Source organism: Photinus pyralis, unplaced genomic scaffold (genome assembly GCF_008802855.1).
Source record: "Photinus pyralis isolate 1611_PpyrPB1 unplaced genomic scaffold, Ppyr1.3 Ppyr1.4_LG6, whole genome shotgun sequence".
NCBI classification, from domain to species: Eukaryota; Metazoa; Arthropoda; class Insecta; order Coleoptera; family Lampyridae; genus Photinus; species Photinus pyralis.
In genome coordinates, this window is record NW_022170663.1 from 28,980,718 (window position 1) to 28,993,589 (window position 12,872).

At 34.2% G+C, this 12,872-nt stretch overlaps 3 protein-coding genes across 9 annotated transcripts in view; 1 reads left to right on the forward strand and 2 right to left on the reverse strand.

Moving 5' to 3' along the window:
• Nucleotides 1-10,819, forward strand: part of LOC116173592 (GTP-binding protein Di-Ras1) — a 47,940-nt gene extending 37,121 nt beyond the window's left edge. For 2 of the 5 annotated variants that reach the window (XM_031491207.1, XM_031491209.1), the window contains 2 exons: nucleotides 3,287-3,876; nucleotides 8,896-10,819. In XM_031491207.1, coding sequence (XP_031347067.1) covers nucleotides 3,413-3,876; nucleotides 8,896-9,238 — 807 coding nt within the window. In that variant the 5' untranslated portion in view covers nucleotides 3,287-3,412 and the 3' untranslated portion in view covers nucleotides 9,239-10,819. Of the gene's footprint in view, nucleotides 1-2,524; nucleotides 2,636-2,706; nucleotides 2,816-2,840; nucleotides 2,964-3,286; nucleotides 3,877-8,895 lie in introns of those variants that run through there. The other 3 variants (XM_031491210.1, XM_031491211.1, XM_031491208.1) reach the window with 3 other exon arrangements.
• On the reverse strand, nucleotides 1,606-3,117 carry LOC116173583 (carboxypeptidase B-like). Of its 2 annotated transcripts, none has more exons than XM_031491187.1 (4): nucleotides 2,803-3,117; nucleotides 2,701-2,755; nucleotides 2,345-2,647; nucleotides 1,606-2,293 (listed from the first exon to the last, which is right to left on the reverse strand). In XM_031491187.1, the coding sequence occupies exons 1-4, from the start codon at nucleotides 2,856-2,858 to the stop codon at nucleotides 1,646-1,648; spliced, it is 1,062 nt and encodes a 353-aa protein (XP_031347047.1). In that variant the 5' UTR covers nucleotides 2,859-3,117; the 3' UTR covers nucleotides 1,606-1,645. The 2 variants fall into 2 exon arrangements, with proteins under 2 accessions (XP_031347047.1, XP_031347046.1); XM_031491186.1 differs by having other exon boundaries at nucleotides 2,342-2,647.
• Nucleotides 5,580-11,604, reverse strand: LOC116173590. 2 transcript variants are annotated; one of them, XM_031491203.1, is made up of 3 exons: nucleotides 11,358-11,604; nucleotides 8,033-8,511; nucleotides 5,580-7,987 (listed from the first exon to the last, which is right to left on the reverse strand). In XM_031491203.1, exons 2-3 carry the CDS (start codon nucleotides 8,507-8,509, stop codon nucleotides 7,532-7,534), a joined length of 933 nt encoding a protein of 310 aa, XP_031347063.1. In that variant the 5' UTR covers nucleotides 8,510-8,511; nucleotides 11,358-11,604; the 3' UTR covers nucleotides 5,580-7,531. The 2 variants fall into 2 exon arrangements, with proteins under 2 accessions (XP_031347063.1, XP_031347065.1); XM_031491205.1 differs by lacking the exon at nucleotides 11,358-11,604 and adding an exon at nucleotides 8,725-8,859.
• Nucleotides 11,605-12,872: the final 1,268 nt, after the last annotated feature.

Below are 12,872 nucleotides of genomic sequence, written 5' to 3' on the forward strand. Positions count from 1 at the left end.
CAGACTGTCAGAGTCATGGCAGTTCAGACTGATCTGAAAAGATTTGATTTGAGATGAAACATAACAGAGGATTTTTAGGACTTTTAAGTTGACTGTACCTAAGACCCATTAGGGATATTTTGGGTTGGTTTAAGCGCCATTGAGAATATGTGATTTTTTTCAACAGTAATATCCAGTGCATAAAAATAGCCGGGATTTTGTTACGGGACAAATTGACTCGACGTATTTCTAATCAAAACATTAAATTTGACGAAAACGACATTTAATTATGCGCGCGGGATATTCGGCATGATAATTTCTTGCAAAAATATTAAATTACGCAACAAATTTTGACACATTTATAATAATCGTTGAAATATGGACAATGACTATAGCGTTTTCACTTATTTTACTAGGTATATGGAGGAAGAAATAATCAGTTATAAATAAACCGTCCTCTTATGTCTCATCCTAGACATAGGTATCGCCGCACACTACACATTCATATAGGATTAAAGTCGACGTATTTGATTTCTAAAGGTACGCATTCACTGAGGCACAGCGGACGTAAAATACCTACTATTATCAGTATCACATATGTAACATCTGTGCTATTATTTCCATTGCACTTAATGTTAGTGCGCGTTACGTCCAAGTGAATGCATCTTCATATAATATCATTTAAAAATATTTTCTCTGGCCAGTCCGGCGCGTCCGCTACGTTTCAGTGAACGCTTACCTTTAGACCCACTTTTTCACTTCCCAATAACTATTCTGTGAATAAACTCCAATGACGATACAATCGATGTCATGGTACTTATTTGCCGAATAAGTTTATCGAGAGATGAGAGGCCTGGAATTTTTGCAATAGGTAGCCGGTGTGCCAGATGGCATTCAAATTTTGTTGACTTAAGAGGAGCCATCCCCATTAGTTATTTCACGAGATGCTATTTCTGAAAGTAAAACGTGTATAACTTTTACGTGGGACAACCAAATTTGTCTCAGATTTTGCATACGCATGCCTTAGTGGTGCCATGTAAAACTTAAAAATGGGGGAAAGGGAGCGTAAAAAGTTGTGAGGGAATGCAGGTCTAGTTTAGGAATTGTTTTGCCAGTTGCCAGTTTTTGCAGTCGATTTTTATATCGAAAGGAGTCAATTTTTGTGCATTTTTACAGCTTTAAATCTGCGCTAGTGATTGCAATACCCCACGAATTTTTAAAAGAGGCGAGGGGTCAAATGTCCCATAATTTGGAGGGGTTTACATTACTTACTCTTCTAACTTCAAAGTTAAACAATTAATAAAAGCCCACCAAGGCTTAAACTAAAGAATGTATTGCTCGAAATGACCTTAGCTTTCTTTCATACAATACAATCTTGGTTCAAACCTAGATCTCAGATTTTTCGAGACTTTGGGATAATCATTTGTCGTAGTTCTACAAATTTTTCGTTTGCGCGCATTGTATTACGAATCGCGTAAAAGCTTTGACTCAATCATAGTAGAATAGGCACATTTCACCTCTGCGACGAACTTTAAACAAGCTGGAAGGTAGGTATCATTAGTCCTGGTGAAACAGTAAGCATCCCCCTTAAACCACATATAAAATTCATTTCACACTACGGTTTTGTAAAAATTCTAATTTCAATTTAAACAAGTAGATTGTTATTTCATACGAAAAAGAAGATTCTTTTTAAATTGTTGATAAGATTATCAAATGTCAATGCACATACTTGATGCTTAGGTTCTACATACGAATGTAAACGTTTGATTCCTTCAAACATCTCAGAAACAACATTCAAGATATCCTCCGGTGGTATATCAAAGCGACCTCCCCTACGACGGTTCAATAAGCTATCTGAGAAGCCCTTTAACTCAATGGTATAAGCTAATTTTATGTTCGCTACAGCGTATGCCCAATCTCGACTCGTTCCGGAATCCGCATACAGTATATTTGCAGAACTGCCAACCTTATACTGTGTGGAATTAACTCTATACACGGCTTCGGTTAGATTTTGAGCTAAATCGTGCAATTCTTGGCCATTATCAGGTAAATCGGTGGTGTAACCCCAAGGGTACAAAATAGACTGTGCAGCTGCATGGAGACTGATGTAGATACTGGTACTTTCGGCGTGTTTCGCTATTATTTTACTTAAAGCCAAGCTTTCAGGCTCAGAAAAAGGGCGCACTCCAGCAAAGTTATTAGAACATTCACTCCGACTGGCACCAGAATGTAACCATTGAAAATCGAAATTTCGATTCAAGTCAACTCCGTCACATATTTTTCCCTTTGCTCGATTTTTCCGCCAAAGCCTATCCTAAAGTCCTAAAGTTTTTCATCTCCAATATACTCGAGTTAAACTTACAACCATGTGGGAATATTCATATCCATCAGGATTAACTAGTGGTACAATTAGCCAGTTGACATTCTTGACCAAACTTGACAGGGATGGATTTTCTACTAACCGATGTATGACGTATAGAGCTTGTGCGGGCCCAATCCACTCCCTTGCATGTATTCCTGCATCTATAAATATTAAGGGTTTCTTGAAATTTCCACCAGTCGATATCTTAATAGATGTTAAATTTCGATTTTCCACTGAAACACCGAAATGTTCTACCGTAACAAGTCTCTTGTACGTCCCATTAAGTCGATAGAGGTAATCCTGAATCTGCAGCAAATCGCTGTGAACATATGCATTGCACAAAGTAATGTTACACAAACATTTTGATAACGCTGATACTGATCGAACGTGATTTCTCCTGGTTTGCTCAGGTCCCTGTGCAAGTAATAAAGCGAAAATCGTCATCGGTTTTTAAAACTTACCTGGACTGTATAGGTAAAACGTATACGAGCAGTATTATGAAACACTCTGTGCACATCTTGTCAATATAATAAGAAACATACAATTTTGAACTTTCCCAAATTAGTGACAGGACATTTGACAGATGAATAGACCATTATCTGGTTTTTAGTGGTTTAAGCAAGTAGGTACTAATAAGCCTTCCATCATTTTCCAAATTGATAACTGTTTTACCTCGCCATACTTTCATTGAAGTTGTTCAAACATAAAAAATGCGGAGAAGTTGTGTGACTATAGTTCTTGGTCTAATTTATTTGTAAACATATTCACGCTGTCAGAATGTAAATTTGATGTTATGTAATGGTTATGTACATCTAAATTCCTAACTCGAGCAGCAAGTTTAAGTGTTCTCCAAACTATTTGACTTTATAATAGGAAAACGTGACATGCATACTTTTAGAACTTATAAGTGTATTTATTTATTTATTTATGTATTTATCTTTTCAGATTCTTCATTAGTGGAAGTTCATTTCAAGTAGCGCAAGGATTTCCATTAACGCTTTTCGGACCACTGAAAACATTTATGATTAAGATATTTTGGCATCCTATACATTAGAAGTAAATCGATTCACAATGAATAATAATGGAACCACCATGTCGGATTACGAGCGGATACGTATTGTGATTTTGGGTGGTGCAGGTGTTGGAAAGAGTTGCATTGTAAAACGATTCCTAACCAATACTTACACAGATAAATACAGAAGTACAGTGGAAGACCTATATAACCGTGAATACGATTTAGGACATATGACATTAAAAGTGGACATTCTGGATACGGCAGGCGATATGCAGTTTCCCGCAATGAGAAGATTGTGCATTGCCACAGCTCACGCCTTCCTCCTAGTTTACGCTGTTACATCGGCGCCGTCTTTTACTTGTATTAAACAATGCTTTGAAGAAATTCGAGAACAAAGGGCTGATTTTCAAGATGTACCTATTGTTGTGGCTGGAAACAAACTTGATCTTACAACAACGCACAGAGAAGTTCGCATTGAAGATGTTTCGGAGTGGGTTTATTGCGAGCTTCCAAAACTAAGGTTTGTCTTATTTTGTTAGTGTTTTACTTATAATATAATGAAATTATAGTAATTAGGCTTATTATCTCTATTTACACGAATTATGGACCCTTGCGCTTCGGTCGCTTGTGCGGGGAAGTGCGCCTTCAAAATATTTTTCATATGATTTTCATTTTGTGATTGAGTAGGTACATAATATTATTACCATCAGTTAACATATCGACATTTCGTGCCAACAAAGTCAAAGATAGTAGGGTAATAGGTAGGTACGCACATGTGTCAAACATTGAACTCGAGTTGAAAAACTCCACTTTCTTCTCAAGTTTTACACATATTTGTTTCTGAAACTAGGTACAACCTAAATGGAAAAATTATCGTATGCATAGTGAAATTTGACACATAGCAACGTAGATACGGGTATGTTTCAATTTTAAATGTCATTATTAAGATTAACGTAGCAATTGTTTTTTACTTTCCTCACTAGAGAAGAAAATTACATTTTCTTCACCCTTTTTAGAGACGACAGTAGGTGTTTCTAAAGCAATTTCGAAAAAAACAATTTCCTTTACATAGGTGAATGATATAAACTTTTTGTATCAACATTACCATAAAGGTCGCGTGCGATATAGCTACGGATCATTCAAGTTACCTATATTTGTTTTGAGACCAAATATCTAATCAGCTATATACCTTTGTGTATTAAACGTTCACAGAACGTTAAAAAGCGGCACTTACTTGCATACATTGTGGCAAAGTTTTTCACTATAGCTGTATTGCCAGGATAAAATCAATAAATGGTGATGAGGCATAATGCTGATTGGCACCTCGATCAGAGGGTGATGTACCACCATCTTCGGATGAAAAGTTTGATAAGTTTCAAGAGCAATTTAGTGATTTTGTTAACCAGATGAATCAGTCTATGGCTCATTGCATCACTCAATTTACTGAAGTGTCGGAGCGAATTTTGTCACTGGAGACACAACTGAAGAACTATGGAGAGAGAATGGGAATACTTGAGGCTAAAGTCTCGTCCATAGACATCTACATTGGCAAATACAAACAGCTTGGCTTCTCTAGAAACGGAACTTCTTGCAGACCCGATTGAAATACAAATTAGATCCAGAACCGTATTACTATATTCAACCTCCCACACTCAGAACCGGAAAATGTTGGAGACAGGAAAGAAGATGATGCCAAAAGTGCATATGAAGTTTAAGCATCTTGGAAAGCAAAAATATGTACTCGGGACCAGTTAAAATTAAAGGTGACCTATCCGTGAAACAACGTAATCACTTACCTACAATTGCATTCCATGGAACCATTTTATTCTGTTTTGAACTTTAATTTATTTCGTGCTCCGCGTCCAACTTTTAATAAGAATGACAGATGTCATTGGATTCACAATGATTCGTTTCACTGCATCTACCCTATTAAAATGTCAATTTAACATCTGTCATTAAGGCAAATTATTAAGAAATGCCCTAGCCATCGTTTGTGCCTCTTTATCTTCAATAGGATAAGTAGACCAGTGCAATTAGCTGGAAAAAGGAGTCGCGATCGTAATTATTTAGGTAGTAAGATTTATACACGAATGTCTCCTAATGTTAAATCCAGTTTTAGATCTGAGCGGAACTGTGCGCGTGCCGCCATCTTGAAAAAAACATAAATACAAAGGTAATGTCCACAATTGAAAAATTGGTATTCTCGTAAAATTTATTGACAATATTAATTTACCTACACTACCACACTACTACCTGATGTAGTTATGTATCTAACAAAACAAAAATTTATATTGTAAGACGTGCTATTTTCTCTGAAATATTTAGTGTTACGTGTTACGTGTGTTGAAATGAAGCGCTTATTATTAACTTGTTTATCACATTCATTTTAACAACTGGCAAAATTGAATTTTATTCAATTACTATAAAAACTAAAAGATATAGGTTGTCCAAATATGGTTTCATTTAGCCTTCGACTTTTAATTTAGCAATCCCATATAGTGAATCGCGAAAAATGCACAATTAAGCAAATACCAGGGCAAATATGACAGTTTTTAACCGTAAATCGTTCATTTTTCTTGCTTATTGTTATTATTTAATCTACTCGAACAGTGCATATCTAAACACGGAATACTTACGGGCGCATGAAATGTGGTGCCGGCACAGAATAAGGAGCGTAGCGTACTACTCTTTATTATGTGGTGCCGGTCTGCATTACTCAAATTGAAATAGCAGTAAAACACTATAGAAACATACAATACCTGCACATTTTTTTAAATCCAAGAGTTTTCGCTTATGTACCATTTCCATTCTACTACTATAGGTATTGGAAATGATGTCACATTCTCGGTTCTTCATTCAATTTCGCTCTGACGTTAAGTGCTTTTATCGTCTCGTGTCGCGTGTATATTCAAATAGCTTTAGGCTGAATTCTTTATTATAAACACGATTTTTTCCATTGCTATCATACACATATACTTAGTTATGGGCTCGGATATTATATACCAAAGGGCCGTTTTTTTGTCATTCAGTAGAATTTCATGTCGCTAACTGTACAATCAGAATTTGATATTAAATTTGAGCATTTTTGCCCGAGACACCACCAATATTGGGAGATAAAATATGTTTACACGCGTACATACAAGAATTTGATTACGTTTTTTTGCAACTTTTTAACTATTTGCACCTATGAATCCCCAAGTATAACTTGTATCTGTGCTTTCCTGCTTACATTACGGCATCCGTGGTCAATTAAATACAGGCCCATTCATTTATATCTCAATAAAGAAAACTACTTTTCGTAACGAGTAACGAAAAACAATTGATTTTTTTAAAATAAATGTATCTTTTTATTAGGCTCATTTGATTGACACTTTTTTCCCTTTTTGGTACGTAACATGTTACTGCCCCTATACAAGAAAATTTTAAAACTATTAGGTAATTACATCAATAACACGAATCTATATACCCGAGATCTCTACAAAACTATGCACAAAACATATATACGTCACTTATAAATTATTATAACAATACCCACTCTTATAAACTGCATTAGAAGTATAGTTTAAATAACAAAGTAGGTAAACTATGAAAGTTTATATGAGTTAAAAAGGCATAGGCATGGGAAAATTGTATCGTTGCTGGGAAAATTAAGAAAATCCCGCTAGAGACATGAACTTTTCTGTTGGACTACTATTAACAGACGTAAAAAATGTACACGCGTTTTGGTTAAATTTTTTAACCCATTCTTCGGAAACTAGACTCATATCGCTTTGTGGGTAAACTGAACTGCTCACAACGCGTAATGGGTATAAATTTCGGACACTGTCCGATTTCGGCTATTGAGAATAACATATAAGTATGCTGCCAATTAGAAATTTCGCTCAATATATCGTTCAGAAAAACTAGTGATCACTTTTTCAGTACTATTATAGATTACAATTGATTATGTAATGAGAAAAACAAAAAGTCAAGAGTCCAACTACCTAATTCAATAATGCAATAACCAATAACAATCAAGCGTACCACACAAGATATTACATAATCATGTGATATCTGTATATAGGTATATTACAAGAATTGAAACGGAGTCGAGGATTATAAATTGATAAAACTGATCGAGCCGTATATAGAACTGTTCATTGAAGATTGGATATTGACGTTATTGAAATGATGGGTCAACTTGATGGGTTAGGCGCTGCCGTGAATTGGGAGGCCAACGTTGTCAAAACAGTTGGAGACAACCTCGAGCACGATGATTCTATAGGTATAGTCGCAGAAGATCTACGAAAGCAGTGGCCGGTGTACAGTTCAGGGTTGTTTAATTTTAGAAACGTGGCCACTTGCTTAGGAATACTTCCGATTTTGTTTATTCCCACGGGTTGCTTGGTGCATTTTCCGTTTTGATAGTTTAGGAAGAACCGGCGTTCGGTCATATTTGCAGGTCTCAAAGCTGCGTAGTGTTTATAAACTTCGTAGAATTCTCCCGCAATTGTGAATAAACGTGGTTTGTTAGTTCTTATGTCCTGTATATTAAAAAGAGCAGCAGTCCCCAAATCAGTGATGTCGTCTATTTTTAATTGAACCAGTTCTTGCTTACGACAAGCACCAGTCACTCCCACAACCAAAGCGATCTGAAAAACCAATTATTTTCAAATTTTAGTGTATCTTCCTATTACCTTAACGAACAAGTATTTGTCATTTGGTGCTGCATCAACAAATTTATTAATATCCTCAGGGGTTAGTATTTTCGACTTTTTAGGTCGGTAACCCTGAGATTTTCTTTGCAGTAGCGCTTTCAACTTCGTAAAGGTGGACATGTCAACGTTATGGTTTATCGCCATGGTGCTACGAAGCATGGAGTATTGGGCCCATAAGGTAGATGATTTCATTTTTTCGGCTAACTCTCCGAAATATACCATTAGCACATCTTCGGAAAAACATGATTCAATGTTTTTCGTTGCGCGCCATTTAATAAATTCGTTGTAGGCGGCTTCGTATCTTTGCCGAGATTTTACCGGAAGCAGCTCAATTGTAGGGGATTTGACCTCTTCTTTAATAGTTGGCGAAGCACAGTCTATTGGATCACTTTGAAGTGTGTAGTTTACAGAGGGGTCGTAAACAAACGAACATTTTTGTTCGTCAGCGAATTCCATTTCTAAAAAGAAATAAACATTTTAGCGTTTAAAACATACTTTCACACATCGATGATTTTCTATATAGGTACCTACAATGCTTAAGCAAAGATGAAAGTGTAAAAAATATTTAGAAAACAGTTAAAAATTCGCTTATTTATGAGAAAGTCGCGTAGTCGATTAACTGACCTGGTGTGCTCAATATCATCATAAGATGCATCATAAACAATACTTACCTAATCATAAAATGTATCAGGCGTGGAAAACTAACAAGTAATTAATTCCCAGTTTCTTTGCCTTAGGTACTACGAATTTTCATTGATCGCGATCTCCATTATATGGTTACAATATAATTATACGTAATAGACCTAGTACTATTTGCTAAAATCTTATTTCTTTATTTCCAGAGTAAAGGTTTTAGAAGTGTCTGCTAAGGACGACATTAACGTTAAAGAAATCTTTCGATCATTTTTAACGTTATCGAGGATATTTCCAAAAGACGCAGACGAAATAACCGGATTAAAAAGAAGATCCAGTGCTTACGTTTCGGCGAGTAGTAAAGGAGGTCGAAGAACCGAAAGTCCGGCGCTAGAAAAAGAGAAAACAAGTTCCGCGGGAGAGGGCAGCAACTCTTTAGGAGAATCAAGAGCAAAACCACGCTCCAGGTCATTAATTCGAAGATCTAGTAGGAAGACCAAGCAACAAATACGTGATGCGCACAACACGACCGAAGAATGTATTGTATCGTAAGACTGTTTAATATGTACATTAAAATTTATGAAAAACAAACAAAATCTCCGTCTAAATTTTTATTAGTTTTATAACTATTGGACGTTAGGTGTTAATTAGATGTTTAATGGGTGTTTGCAACTGAATGTGACATGAAATAATGTTAGGTATGCCACAGTAAACTAGGTGTTATTGCGAGCCTCAGATTAACATCTAGATTTTTGTGGACAATCCCCCATGTCTGTGATCTGTAATATCAAATTTTCTCAATCTACAAAGTGAACCAGTTTAAATGCACACCCCCTTGCAATTTACAGTACAAATTTATCGGATTTCGATTCAACTTTCGGTACACGTTAAAATGTCTTTGGTTGGAGGTCGGAGGACGTGAGCATTATTAATTAGAACACATAGTACATTTAATTACTTTATAATGATGTGTTGTTTATGATTAGATTAGAATCTGATGATTCTAGTGAAATTTATTCGCGGATCAAATAATGAACATATCTGTGGCCTCGATGCTATTACATTATTTCCCCATGTCAAATATAGGCAATTTAAATAGACTGAAATAAAAATATGTACCTAGGTAATTAAGACACAGAGATCGTTCTAAAACTAAAAGATAATGACACAGAAACCCGTTTTGAAACGAATGAAAATATACTATCTAAAATCAAAATGGCATCTATTATGTTGTGTTGGAAGTATTCATAACTGTTCCTCACATCATGTTGAGGGTGGATGTTTTTATTTATGTAATGTATTTCGTGCAATCGCGAAATTTCGGATTAACCGATGCACGTCTCACCATCTTTTAAGCTTTACATATATACATTTTTTACATACGCATGGAAGATCTCATAAGCCATTTAACTTTAAATGCTGCTGCTAAATGTACTTCTCAAAACGGAAATAATAGAAGAGGTAGAAGTTATTTAAGTATATATAGTAAGTAATTTATTATCTATGGGTTTCATTGTAATTTTTTTAAAACATATGATGTACACTGAATTACTTTCAATTTATTATGGTAATGAAGGTCTTGACTTGTTTGATAAATTGATGCATGTTCATTATTATTTTCTCAATGTTGGATATCTAATTCACATCATTAAAATGGAGGAATATTGAACATTTCAATTTATGCAACAACCCAATTCCTGTTTATTTAATTGCAATGTACCTATATCACCATCTTATCACCAACTTTTATGTACATATATTCATTTAACAATTTAAGGTGCATTTTGATTAATTAGCATTTATGAAACAAAGGGACAAAATAAATTCCTTTAAATTTCAATTAACTAATTAAAATGCACTATTAATAACGAAAATGTTTTTTCGTAGTAATATGATTTCCATAATATGATGTGTTTAGACACAAATACGTCGTTAATACCTATACAAAATATTTTAGGAATATAGGTACCTACTGCTGCTTCAATTGCTGTTGTCACCTACCTACCTAGTTTTATTGGTATTAACTAATCGAAATTTGTGGTGTGATACTAGTGTTATAAAAAATATTGAAGGTGATGTTGCGTTGACATTTCATGATGAATTACAACATAAAATTATAAATGAGATTTAAAAAAAAACAGTACGTGACACACTATTTAATTATAATAAAATAATGAAACTTACTCTAAGGGTAAGATTTGCAAAATTACAAAATTAATAAATATAAATCTATTATTTAATTTAATTTCGGAAAAAAGATTTTTAGCAGCAAGCGGTTTACAATTCCATTGATTTATTGGTGAAAACGCAGAAGTGATTATTTATGTATTTTATATACATGGTATTAAATTTTTCCAATTGTTTTGTTGTAATGGCCTAGATAATGATAATAGTTGTAGACGTAAAACTCTGAGATGAAATAGAATAGGCCAATTGAAATAGCAAAATGGTTAATTTGAGTATGTCGGGGAAATGTTATCTAATATCATAGTGTAAGAATAGAACTTACACTATGCTAATATCTTGAGTACTGGTCTACTTTAGGAGGAATGGGGGTTGTAATACAACTATTACTTGATTTAACGATAATTTCCGTATTACCCTGGTGATTATGAATATCACCTTCAATATTATAATGCGTTTGAGACTCACTTATGTCAAAAATACTCACCGCAGTTTCCGTATGCAAATAGACCCAACAAAGACCGAATCTTCAAATCAAATCTTCAAATAAGTTGGATTTATTTATTCGAATATGACAGTTTATAGAATAACAATTACAAATTTTATGACAACGTAATTATTGTTCGGCCAATCTATTTCTGTTGCGTATTACCTGTTTAACTAAACGATCTTAAAAATTTTACAGCATACGTTTAATATTTTAAAATTAAAAATGCAGATAAAAATCCACTATGAAAATAAGGTCTTTATAGAATCAAATTAGTTTTCATCATTCTAGCATGGGACCAAAACAGTTTCATACAAAACACTTGGAAATATTTCAATGTGTTGAAAGAGACATATTAACTAAATGTATAACTGTCTAAAAATTAAATTAGTACTACTGATTGCCGACGATGTAACATTGTAAAAAAACTCTAATCGATTAACGGTTGTTTTTATTATAGTAATTCCAAAAAATAGTTTCGATGTGTTTATATTTAAGTACATTACTGAACATGAACGCCCCTTCCATACCTACCTACCGGATTAGTATTAGTCACTGTCGCCCTTCGTTTGTTAGCAGCTAAAAGTACTAATCTGTTGGGAAAAATTTAAAAAAAACATTGGTAAATATAAATAATACCTATCGCTACGCATGTGAAACACGTTTGTTCATTAATTTATAAAGGCTACATTCGCCGAATTCTCATTTTTTATAGAAATGCGTGTGAAAAATGTCTACCTGTGTATAATCAAAATGTAACAATTTTTATAGTGCTTGTAACACAACTCGCTAATGTATTGTATACACCAAGCGAGTTAAACTTACCTTTCTTCACCAGAAAAATGTACTGAGTTTTTTAAGATGATAAAAAGTAGTTACCTAACTCTCAAGGAGTGTACACAATTTTATTCAATTTTGACAAAAACACAGCTACAGAAATTAGCAGAGATTACAACTGGAAACTACAAAAGGATTCAAATCGTACTTTGGCCTCACATTTCTTCTTTCGCTGTCATAGTGTAGACAAGCGTGGCAAAATTGAATGAAATTGATTGTTTATATACATATATATAAGTATAACCACTTTTATAAATGTAGGTATATGACACTTGTATGAGACATAGGATAAGCTATTTTAAAACGGGGCATTATACTAACGAATTCGACCTATTCCAATTCCATTTTAATATTTTTGTGCACTTTATTTCATACTCCAGGCTCCTGACCAACAAGTAGTATATTTAGAAATTTCCCAGTCGTTTAGTGTTTTTCAATATCTTTGCAATGTCTCTGTAAAATGAATACACAACTTATAGCTATACACTTTAAAACTTTTCTAAAACCTGCTATGAGTGTAGGTATCTATATGTATGGGATTAGAAAACTAAGTTTCTTTGTTTTATTGTGTAAAATAGGGTAGGTAAAGTACCTGCGAGTACCTATTGTAATTTTGTGATTTATTACAAGAAAAACGCTTAAAACTATTTTGGGTAGGGTCCAGAGATCTGACTGAAA

Coding starts and splice junctions, on each gene's coding strand:
- LOC116173583 (XM_031491186.1), bottom strand. CDS start 2,858: ATGTGCACAGAGTGTTTCATAATACTGCTCGTATACGTTTTACCTATA. Junction 2,756..2,802: donor GTTTTACCTATACAGTCCAG/GTAAGTTTTAAA, acceptor TTACTTGCACAG/GGACCTGAGCAAACCAGGAG. Junction 2,294..2,341: donor ATGAATATTCCCACATGGTT/GTAAGTTTAACT, acceptor TTAGGACTTTAG/GATAGGCTTTGGCGGAAAAA.
- LOC116173590 (XM_031491203.1), bottom strand. CDS start 8,509: ATGGAATTCGCTGACGAACAAAAATGTTCGTTTGTTTACGACCCCTCT. Junction 7,988..8,032: donor ACAAATACTTGTTCGTTAAG/GTAATAGGAAGA, acceptor TTGGTTTTTCAG/ATCGCTTTGGTTGTGGGAGT.